The following is a 12152-nucleotide window of genomic DNA, read 5'->3' on the forward strand; positions in this document are numbered from 1 at the left end:
GCCCCCATCACCCACCGCAGCCCCCATCACCCACCACAGCCCCATCGCCCACCACAGCCCCCATCACCCATCGCAGCCCCCATCGCCCACCGCAGCCCCCATCACCCACCGCAGCCCCCCCATCACCCACCGCAGCCCCCCATCACCCACCACAACCCCATCCCCCATCACAGCCCCCATCACCCACCGCAGCCTCATCACCCACCGCAGCCCCCATCACCCACCGCAGCCCCCATCACAGCCCCCATCACCCACCGCAGCCCCATCACCCACCGCAGCCCCATCACCCACCGCAGCCCCCATCACCCACGGCAGCCCCCATCACCCACGGCAGCCCCCATCACCCACGGCAGCCCCCATCACCCACGGCAGCCTCATCACCCACCGCAGCCCCCATCACCCACCGCAGCCCCCATCACCCACCGCAGCCCCCATCACCCACCGCAGCCCCCCATCACCCACCGCAGCCCCCATCACCCACAGCGCCCACCGCAGCCCCCATCACCCACCGCAGCCCCCATCACCCACCGCAGACCCCATCACCCACGGCAGCCCCCATCACCCACGGCAGCCCCCATCACCCACCGCAGCCTCATCACCCACCGCAGCCCCCATCACCCACCGCAGCCCCCATCACAGCCCCCATCACCCACCGCAGCCCCCATCACCCACCGCAGCCCCCATCACCCACGGCAGCCCCCATCACCCACCGCAGCCCCCATCACCCACCGCAGCCCCCATCACCCACAGCGCCCACCGCAGCCCCCATCACCCACCGCAGCCCCCATCACCCACGGCAGCCCCCATCACCCACGGCAGCCCCCATCACCCACCGCAGCCTCATCACCCACCGCAGCCCCCATCACCCACCGCAGCCCCCATCACAGCCCCCATCACCCACCGCAGCCCCCATCACCCACCGCAGCCCCCATCACCCACCGCAGCCCCCATCACCCACCGCAGCCCCCATCACCCACAGCGCCCACCGCAGCCCCCATCACCCACCGCAGCCCCCATCACCCACAGCGCCCACCGCAGCCCCCATCACCCACCGCAGCCCCCATCACCCACCGCAGCCCCCATTACAGCGACCCATCGCCCACTGCAGCAACCCATCACCCACCACAGCCCCCAGCGCCCACCGCAGCCCCCATTGCAGCAAACCATCGCCACCGCAGTCCCCATCGCCCACCACAGCCTGTCTGAATGTGTGTCAGAAGAAAAAAAGTAGTCACCCTCTTAGAGTGCCCATTAAAAGTATACACACCCCTGGATTAGTGTGACTGAACTGTAATGTGAAAATGTACAAAAAAAAAAAAATATATATATATATATATATATATTACAAAGGGGCGTCCGAATACCCTGGAGTGCCCCAGTCTGGACGGCGAGGCTCGGGAACCACCATGAGATTTTGGTGAGGTTTTTACACTGCGTAGTTTCCAAAAAGTGTAAGTAACCTATTGGGGGCAGAAACGGTGCAGACGATCCGCTGCTGGTGGGAACAAAGCCCGATAATACTGACGGATACTCCTCATCTCCGAGCATCTCGGACTAATGACCACTGGCCACAAGGGTGGTCCTCCCAGCAGCATCGCCCCTACTAAGCCGTGACCTGGGGGGGGCGCAATCAATTATCTCATGGCCAATAAAGGCAAGAGAATGCTAACCGCTTCCTGGGGATAAATAGTAATAATATATATACAGTGGGGCAAAAAAGTATTTAGTCAGTCAGCAATAGTGCAAGTTCCACCACTTAAAAAGATGAGAGGCGTCTGTAATTTACATCATAGGTAGACCTCAACTATGGGAGACAAACTGAGAAAAAAAAAATCCAGAAAATCACATTGTCTGTTTATTTAACAATTTATTTGCATATTATGGTGGAAAATAAGTATTTGGTCAGAAACAAAATTTCATCTCAATACTTTGTAATATATCCTTTGTTGGCAATGACAGAGGTCAAACGTTTTCTGTAAGTCTTCACAAGGTTGCCACACACTGTTGTTGGTATGTTGGCCCATTCCTCCATGCAGATCTCCTCTAGAGCAGTGATGTTTTTGGCTTTTCGCTTGGCAACACGGACTTTCAACTCCCTCCAAAGGTTTTCTATAGGGTTGAGATCTGGAGACTGGCTAGGCCACTCCAGGACCTTGAAATGCTTCTTACGAAGCCACTCCTTCGTTGCCCTGGCGGTGTGCTTTGGATCATTGTCATGTTGAAAGACCCAGCCACGTTTCATCTTCAATGCCCTTGCTGATGGAAGGAGGTTTGCACTCAAAATCTCACGATACATGGCCCCATTCATTCTTTCATGTACCCGGATGAGTCGTCCTGGCCCCTTTGCAGAGAAACAGCCCCAAAGCATGATGTTTCCACCACCATGCTTTACAGTAGGTATGGTGTTTGATGGATGCAACTCAGTATTCTTTTTCCTCCAAACACGACAAGTTGTGTTTCTACCAAACAGTTCCAGTTTGGTTTCATCAGACCATAGGACATTCTCCCAAAACTCCTCTGGATCATCCAAATGCTCTCTAGCAAACTTCAGACGGGCCCGGACATGTACTGGCTTAAGCAGTGGGACACGTCTGGCACTGCAGGATCTGAGTCCATGGTGGCGTAGTGTGTTACTTATGGTAGGCCTTGTTACATTGGTCCCAGCTCTCTGCAGTTCATTCACTAGGTCCCCCCGCGTGGTTCTGGGATTTTTGCTCACCGTTCTTGTGATCATTCTGACCCCACGGGGTGGGATTTTGCGTGGAGCCCCAGATCGAGGGAGATTATCAGTGGTCTTGTATGTCTTCCATTTTCTAATTATTGCTCCCACTGTTGATTTCTTCACTCCAAGCTGGTTGGCTATTGCAGATTCAGTCTTCCCAGCCTGGTGCAGGGCTACAATTTTGTTTCTGGTGTCCTTTGACAGCTCTTTGGTCTTCACCATAGTGGAGTTTGGAGTCAGACTGTTTGAGGGTGTGCACAGGTGTCTTTTTATACTGATAACAAGTTTAAACAGGTGCCATTACTACAGGTAATGAGTGGAGGAAAGAGGAGACTCTTAAAGAAGAAGTTACAGGTCTGTGAGAGCCAGAAATCTTGATTGTTTGTTTCTGACCAAATACTTATTTTCCACCAAAATATGCAAATAAATTGTTAAAAAAACAGACAATGTGATTTTCTGGATTTTTTTTTCTCAGTTTGTCTCCCATAGTTGAGGTCTACCTATGATGTAAATTACAGACGCCTCTCATCTTTTTAAGTGGTGGAACTTGCACTATTGCTGACTGACTAAATACTTCTTTGCCCCACTGTATATCTCCACAGGACACGAGACCCTGGACACCACATAATGTTCAGGCTTTACAGCAGCCTACTGACGCTATGCTCCATGTAAAGACCCCCTGGTCGTCTGAGGCTGACGAAACTCTTTGGGGTCTTCTTAACTAGTCCCAGACAGATGATGTTGGGGGGCCGCAAGTATCAGACGGTTGTCAGAGAACATAAGAGAGACCGATTGGCCATCAGCGAGCTAACGTGTGTGGTCACCTAAAGGCCTGGACTGAAGAGGGCGGCCATGGTCGCAGCGGTCGTTCTCCACCTACCTTTCTCTTGTGCCGATGGATATCTCCAATACAGTTAGTCAGGCTGTTTGGCCCCAGTAACATCCGGGTGCTGCGGGGCCACTCTGCGCTGACCAGGTGGTGCTCGCCCATCAGGATCTTCCGGACGTTGTCCGCCCCCGTCACCCTGATGAGGGGACGGCCCAGCAGGTGGGTCTTGAAAACACTGCCATATTTTTCTCTTCTGGAGGACTGGAAATTGGAGCCCTGGAGGAAAGATGGAGAAGGGATTAAGTGGTGAGGACGGAGGGCGAAAGAAACGGGAAAATGGGAAAAAACAATAAGAGGTAAACAAATAAAAAGTAACTAATCGGAATCAAAAATGTGATTAATCGTGATTCCCCTAGAGGGCGCCACAGAGCTGCCAAAAAAAGGGGTCAGTAAATATTATTCCATTTTTATAACATCTGCATAATCTGCCACATACAGGAAATTGCCAAAAAAGCGTCCAGTTATGAGCCCGGACCCCGGAGCTGACACTCACTGATATCATACAAAGCTTTACATTATATTTATACCATTTTTACAGATTTTTATTTAGTTTTTTTATTATTATTTTTCGTTTTCAGACGCCTCCTCCGCTATTGGGTCAGGTTCCGTGTTACGAGTGAAAGCTTCTCCTGCGCATTAATGCATTTCCCAGGGAATGAGGTCGGTCCGGAGGGGCAGCACTGTGCCCGGCGGAGCTGCCAGCCAGCTGGCCCCAGGCACATCGACCATGGATGGTGTAATGACTGTAGGTGTTTGGCCGCGAAAGGGTCGCGGCGACGTGGAGAAACAGATGTGTCTGGTTCTGCAGACTGGCAGGCGGAATAGTGAAAGGTGCATTGTCTGGGGTCACATACGGAGCCGCAGTCGGGTGTGAAAGGTTACAGAGCAGCAATCTCAATGATTACAAGGTTTTTCCCTCTAAACCCAGAGTTGGTTTCTGCCTCAATTAGGAGCCCAGGACCCTGGAGAACCTGGGGCGAGGCGTCTTATAAAGGAGCCTCTTCCCTGAAAGTGAGAAGGTCCCAGCTTTCCCAGACGCAGGGCGGGAGACGCAGCGCTCGGTGCTGGAGGAGATGCTCTGCAGAGGGAACCTCAGGCTGGAATGATGGAAAGTGTTCCTCTGAGGTTGTGGTTATTCGGCTGTCCCAGCACGAGGCGTGTAATGTGACAAAGTACACAAACAGACCAAAGCTGCCCACATCAGGAAAAATAGGAAAATGAGCGCTCTGCAGAGACGGGTACACACCAGCCTTCTGGGCCTTATCCAACTGGAGGGGTCAACTATGCTACCCCTCTCCTGGACATCAGACGTTTTTCCAAAAATGACCATTCTGCTAAATTTGACCAACCACCAAATGTGCATGAGGCTGTCCGGCTTCTCCGATGGAAAAGGATCAGGCATGTTGGATTTCAATATGTCCAATCATTTAGAAATAAGCCCCTGTGTCGGGAACAGGTGCACGCTCGGACAAACTGAACTCGCATGTGTGACGGTAGTCAGAGGGATAGCCAACGTGTGAAGAATCGCTATCTAACATGGAGACGTTTTGCCCCAACGTTGGCAGCTTAGTCGCCCCCTTCTTTGAGATCAATCTCTGTGGATACGATATTCAATGCAGATAAAGGAACTCGGTGTGAAAAATGGCTAAAAAAAAAATTAAGTGAACCTCAGAAGTCTCCTAAGAATGACAAAATAAGAGGGACGACCAGATCATCAACCAAAGTAAAGCCAAAACGTCAACACATTCATCGGAGGCCATCATTCCAAGGGACTGCTATGTTAGGGGTAGGCCATTTCCCAAATTACCACGATGCGTCACCCCTGCTTGACAACACACCCTCCACATGTAGAAATCCTCTTTATTCCCATTCCATCTCTGCAGGACTTAAAGGGGTTGTTCACCTTTGGGGACAATTTTATTTATTTATTTTTTACTTGGGGCTAGAAATGATTTTTTGCAAAATGGGTTTAATTAACAATTTGTCTTTTGCAGCCCCTGCGCGGAGCTCTTTGCTGGCTGCAAAATGAGTTTACTGAGAATCAGTCAGTGAGTGAACTATGAAGGTCTGACACGGAGCTCTTTTATCTGTTTATTTCTGAGCTTTTCTCAGCTGATTTATGACCTCACCAAAGATGAATGTGCGGAAAAGCAAAAAGTTGATAAAAGCTGAATGATGACACGATTTTAATTCAATTCAAATGCAAAGATAAGTAAAAAAAAAAAAAGGAAATCCCCAAAACTAGACAACCCCTTTAAGGAGACTCATGCGGCGTCGTTTCGTTCTGGGTCCTCCAGAAAGATGTCCTTTGAGCTCTCCCAGCTCCTCCGCCCCTCCACCGACCTTACAGAACGGCCCTACACAGTTTCTCCAGTATTTTATTTATTATTTTACGTGAACCAGTCGACTTAGGATAAATAAAAAAAGAAGTGCGGAGGTCCGCGAAGAATGACTGCGCGCTCTGTGGGCCGTACCATTATGTCGTCTCCCCCACCGCTCGGCATCATAAAAACAAATAAGCGTTAATATAATATAAATATGGCCGTAATCTAAGCGCCTCTGTTGCCTGCAGAGAGAGAGCGGTCCCCGAACGGCCCGGCAGACAGACGCGCCTGTGAAGCCCTCGCCGTTCAGGGGACCGCGTTTCTGATCTGCGTAAATATAATTAAAGTCGTTTTTGTGCCATTAATAAAGAGATATTTGTACAACATTTCCACAGCAGCACAAAGACCACCTTTATGTGGCGGCCGCTTCCACCCGAGTCCAATTTATACAAAAAAAATGGTATTTTTAGCCTTCAACTGTTTTTGGATGGAGACTGTGGAAAAAGGAAAATACTGTGTGCCGTCCCCATCTCCAACCCGCAGAGGCGCTGCACAGACCACGAGGGGTTAACTGGCATGTACAGCGGGCCGCCAGCCTTCACTTAAAGGCTCTACCCCGTATAATGAGGTTCCGCAGCAGCTGAGGGGTATAATGAAGTTCTGCAATGGCTGGGGTGTATGCTGAGGTTCCGCAGCAGCTGAGGGGTAAGATGAAGTTCTGCAATGGCTGGGGTGTATGCTGAGGTTCCGCAGCAGCTGAGGGGTATGATGAAGTTCTGCAATGGCTGGGGTGTATGCTGAGGTTCCGCAGCAGCTGAGGGGTATGATGAGGTTCTGCAAAGGCTGGGGTGTATGCTGAGGTTCCGCAGCAGCTGAGGGGTATGATGAAGTTCTGCAACGGCTGGGGTGTATGCTGAGGTTCTGCAGCAGCTGAGGGGTATGATGAAGTTCTGCAACGGCTGGGGTGTATGCTGAGGTTCTGCAGCAGCTGAGGGGTATGATGAAGTTCTGCAACGGCTGGGGTGTATGCTGAGGTTCTGCAGCAGCTGAGGGGTATGATGAAGTTCTGCAACGGCTGGGGTGTATGCTGAGGTTCCGCAGCAGCTGAGGGGTAGGATGAAGTTCTGCAATGGCTGGGGTGTATGCTGAGGTTCCGCAGCAGCTGAGGGGTATGATGAAGTTCTGCAATGGCTGGGGTGTATGCTGAGGTTCCGCAGCAGCTGAGGGGTATGATGAGGTTCTGCAAAGGCTGGGGTGTATGCTGAGGTTCCGCAGCAGCTGAGGGGTATGATGAAGTTCTGCAACGGCTGGGGTGTATGCTGAGGTTCTGCAGCAGCTGAGGGGTATGATGAAGTTCTGCAACGGCTGGGGTGTATGATGAGGTTCTGCAGCAGCTGAGGGGTATGATGAAGTTCTGCAACGGCTGGGGTGTATGCTGAGGTTCTGCAGCAGCTGAGGGGTATGATGAAGTTCTGCAACGGCTGGGGTGTATGCTGAGGTTCTGCAGCAGCTGAGGGGTATGATGAAGTTCTGCAATGGCTGGGGTGTATGCTGAGGTTCCGCAGCAGCTGAGGGGTATGACGAAGTTCTGCAATGGATGGGGTGTATGCGGAGGTTCCGCAGCAGCTGAGGGGTAGGATGAAGTTCTGCAACGGCTGGGTTCTGCAGCAGCTGAGGGGTATGATGAAGTTCTGCAATGGCTGGGGTGTGTGCTGAGGTTCCGCAGCAGCTGAGGGGTATGATGAAGTTCTGCAATGGCTGGGATGTATGCTGAGGTTCCGCAGCAGCTGAGGGGTATGATGAAGTTCTGCAATGGCTGGGGTGTATGCTGAGGTTCCGCAGCAGCTGAGGGGTATGATGAAGTTCTGCAATGGCTGGGGTGTATGCTGAGGTTCCGCAGCAGCTGAGGGGTAGGATGAAGTTCTGCAATGGCTGGGATGTATGCTGAGGTTCCGCAGCAGCTGAGGGGTATGATGAAGTTCTGCAATGGCTGGGATGTATGCTGAGGTTCCGCAGCAGCTGAGGGGTATGATGAAGTTCTGCAATGGCTGGGGTGTATGCTGAGGTTCCGCAGCAGCTGAGGGGTAGGATGAAGTTCTGCAATGGCTGGGGTGTATGCTGAGGTTCCGCAGCAGCTGAGGGGTATGATGAAGTTCTGCAATGGCTGGGGTGTATGCTGAGGTTCCGCAGCAGCTGAGGGGTAGGATGAATTTCTGCAATGGCTGGGGTGTATGCTGAGGTTCCGCAGCAGCTGAGGGGTAGGATGAAGTTCTGCAATGGCTGGGGTGTATGCTGAGGTTCTGCAGCAGCTGAGGGGTAGGATGAAGTTCTGCAATGGCTGGGGTGTATGCTGAGGTTCTGCAGCAGCTGAGGGGTAGGATGAAGTTCTGCAATGGCTGGGGTGTATGCTGAGGTTCTGCAGCAGCTGAGGGGTAGGATGAAGTTCTGCAATGGCTGGGGTGTATGCTGAGGTTCCGCAGCAGCTGAGGGGTAGGATGAAGTTCTGCAATGACTGGGGTGTATGCTGAGGTTCTGCAGCAGCTGAGGGGTAGGATGAAGTTCTGCAATGGCTGGGGTGTATGCTGAGGTTCTGCAGCAGCTGAGGGGTAGGATGAAGTTCTGCAATGGCTGGGGTGTATGCTGAGGTTCCGCAGCAGCTGAGGGGTAGGATGAAGTTCTGCAATGGCTGGGGTGTATGCTGAGGTTCTGCAGCAGCTGAGGGGTAGGATGAAGTTCTGCAATGGCTGGGGTGTATGCTGAGGTTCTGCAGCAGCTGAGGGGTAGGATGAAGTTCTGCAATCGCTGGGGTGTATGCTGAGGTTCTGCAGCAGCTGAGGGGTAGGATGAAGTTCTGCAATGGCTGGGGTGTATGCTGAGGTTCCGCAGCAGCTGAGGGGTAGGATGAAGTTCTGCAATGGCTGGGGTGTATGCTGAGGTTCCGCAGCAGCTGAGGGGTAGGATGAAGTTCTGCAATGGCTGGGGTGTATGCTGAGGTTCCGCAGCAGCTGAGGGGTATGATGAAGTTCTGCAATGGCTGGGATGTATGCTGAGGTTCTGCAGCAGCTGAGGGGTAGGATGAAGTTCTGCAATGGCTGGGATGTATGCTGAGGTTCTGCAGCAGCTGAGGGGTATAATGTATACCTGTGTGTGACTCGGTGGCGGCCATGCACATCTCTGGGGTCGGAGCCCCTGTACACTGGGGCCAGGAGCGTCTCCTCACACACAGTGGCTGGTGATCTATAGATCTGGAGATCTGCCGTTACATTGTAGCCATATTCAGCCCCATGAATACACAAGGCCCATTCATCCTCAGAGCCGCACATGTACCTGGCACTTATCTCATTAGCATTTATAGGGAAGGAGCCAGAATGAGCCACATCGGCCTATAGTGCAGCAGACCTGTGTCCTCCTCCTGGGATCACTGTGGCCTGTGGATCACTTTCCTGGGATCTGCCGGATTCTGCTTGTTTTGGTTCTTGTGAAAACGGATGATCGGTGACATCTATTGGTCACGTGGAGTATTACAGCCCTGATCACAAATACTGACACGTGTCAATCTAGGGATCAGCGAGCGGACGGATCACAGATCGATGCGGATCCCATGGATCAGTACGATGAGAAGCCATTGATTCATGTCTGTACGGCAGCATTTACAATAGTCACAAACAAGAAAAGTTCTGTAACTTCTGAATACACTGAGCGGTTCCCTCTCTGCTTGCTGTCAGTGAATATCAGCACTCATTCACACACAGGCCCTGCACCCAATATCCTCACAGTGGAGATACAGGCAGTTCGTTACAATGTATCAGCGCAGGTTACATACATCAGCCTGGAGTCCAGACTGGAGAGAACCCAGAGGATTGTCAGATCTAACAGACTGGAGAGATCCCAGAGGATTGTCAGATCTAACAGACTGGAGAGATCCCAGAGGATTGTCAGATCTAACAGACTGGAGAGAACCCAGAGGATTGTCAGATCTAACAGACTGGAGAGATCCCAGAGGATTGTCAGATCTAACAGACTGGAGAGATCCCAGAGGATTGTCAGATCTAACAGTGGATAGATCCCAGAGGATTGTCAGATCTAACAGACTGGAGAGATCCCAGAGGATTGTCAGATCTAACAGACTGGAGAGATCGCAGAGGATTGTCAGATCTAACTGACTGGAGAGATCCCAGAGGATTGTCAGATCTAACAGACTGGAGAGATCCCAGAGGATTGTCAGATCTAACAGACTGGAGAGATCCCAGAGGATTGTCAGATCTAACAGAGTGGAGAGATCGCAGAGGATTGTCAGATCTAACTGACTGGAGAGATCCCAGAGGATTGTCAGATCTAACTGACTGGAGAGATCCCAGAGGATTGTCAGATCTAACAGACTGGAGAGATCCCAGAGGATTGTCAGACCTAACAGACTGGAGAGATCCCAGAGGATTGTCAGATCTAACAGACTGGAGAGATCCCAGAGGATTGTCAGATCTAACAGACTGGAGAGATCCCAGAGGATTGTCAGATCTAACAGACTGGAGAGATCCCAGAGGATTGTCAGATCTAACAGACTGGAGAGATCCCAGAGGATTGTCAGATCTAACAGTGGATAGATCCCAGAGGATTGTCAGATCTAACTGACTGGAGAGATCCCAGAGGATTATCAGATCTAACAGACTGGAGAGATCCCAGAGGATTGTCAGACCTAACAGACTGGAGAGATCCCAGAGGATTGTCAGATCTAACAGAGTGGAGAGATCGCAGAGGATTGTCAGATCTAACTGACTGGAGAGATCCCAGAGGATTGTCAGATCTAACAGACTGGAGAGATCCCAGAGGATTGTCAGATCTAACAGAGTGGAGAGATCCCAGAGGATTATCAGATCTAACAGACTGGAGAGATCCCAGAGGATTGTCAGACCTAACAGACTGGAGAGATCCCAGAGGATTGTCAGATCTAACAGAGTGGAGAGATCGCAGAGGATTGTCAGATCTAACTGACTGGAGAGATCCCAGAGGATTGTCAGATCTAACAGACTGGAGAGATCCCAGAGGATTGTCAGATCTAACAGACTGGAGAGATCCCAGAGGATTGTCAGATCTAACTGACTGGAGAGATCCCAGAGGATTGTCAGATCTAACAGACTGGAGAGATCCCAGAGGATTGTCAGACCTAACAGACTGGAGAGATCCCAGAGGATTGTCAGATCTAACAGACTGGAGAGATCCCAGAGGATTGTCAGATCTAACAGTGGAGAGATCCCAGAGGATTGTCAGATCTAACAGACTGGAGAGATCCCAGAGGATTGTCAGACCTAACAGACTGGAGAGATCCCAGAGGATTGTCAGATCTAACAGAGTGGAGAGATCGCAGAGGATTGTCAGATCTAACTGACTGGAGAGATCCCAGAGGATTGTCAGATCTAACTGACTGGAGAGATCCCAGAGGATTGTCAGATCTAACAGACTGGAGAGATCCCAGAGGATTGTCAGACCTAACAGACTGGAGAGATCCCAGAGGATTGTCAGACCTAACAGACTGGAGAGATCCCAGAGGATTGTCAGATCTAACAGACTGGAGAGATCCCAGAGGATTGTCAGATCTAACAGTGGAGAGATCCCAGAGGATTGTCAGATCTAACAGACTGGAGAGATCCCAGAGGATTGTCAGACCTAACAGACTGGAGAGATCGCAGAGGATTGTCAGATCTAACAGAGTGGAGAGATCGCAGAGGATTGTCAGATCTAACAGAGTGGAGAGATCGCAGAGGATTGTCAGATCTAACAGAGGGGAGATCCCAGAGGATTGTCAGACCTAACAGACTGGAGAGATCCCAGAGGATTGTCAGACCTAACAGACTGGAGAGATCGCAGAGGATTGTCAGATCTAACAGACTGGAGAGATCCCAGAGGATTGTCAGATCTAACAGAGTGAAGAGATCGCAGAGGATTGTCAGATCTAACAGAGGGGAGATCCCAGAGGATTGTCAGACCTAACAGACTGGAGAGATCCCAGAGGATTGTCAGACCTAACAGACTGGAGAGATCCCAGAGGATTGTCAGATCTAACAGACTGGAGAGATCCCAGAGGATTGTCAGATCTAACAGTGGAGAGATCCCAGAGGATTGTCAGATCTAACAGACTGGAGAGATCCCAGAGGATTGTCAGACCTAACAGACTGGAGAGATCCCAGAGGATTGTCAGATCTAACAGAGTGGAGAGATCGCA

The 12152-nt window shown here is 51.2% G+C and overlaps 1 protein-coding gene across 1 annotated transcript in view; it reads right to left on the reverse strand.

The window, feature by feature from the left end:
• CYP26B1 (cytochrome P450 family 26 subfamily B member 1) overlaps nt 1-12152 on the reverse strand; it is a 148003-nt gene that overhangs the window by 14204 nt on the left and 121647 nt on the right. The window contains exon 3 of the mRNA XM_069745122.1: nt 3603-3827. Coding sequence (XP_069601223.1) covers nt 3603-3827 — 225 coding nt within the window. The remainder of the gene's footprint in view (nt 1-3602; nt 3828-12152) is intronic.

This window comes from Ranitomeya imitator, chromosome 1 (genome assembly GCF_032444005.1).
Source record: "Ranitomeya imitator isolate aRanImi1 chromosome 1, aRanImi1.pri, whole genome shotgun sequence".
NCBI classification, from domain to species: domain Eukaryota; kingdom Metazoa; phylum Chordata; class Amphibia; order Anura; family Dendrobatidae; genus Ranitomeya; species Ranitomeya imitator.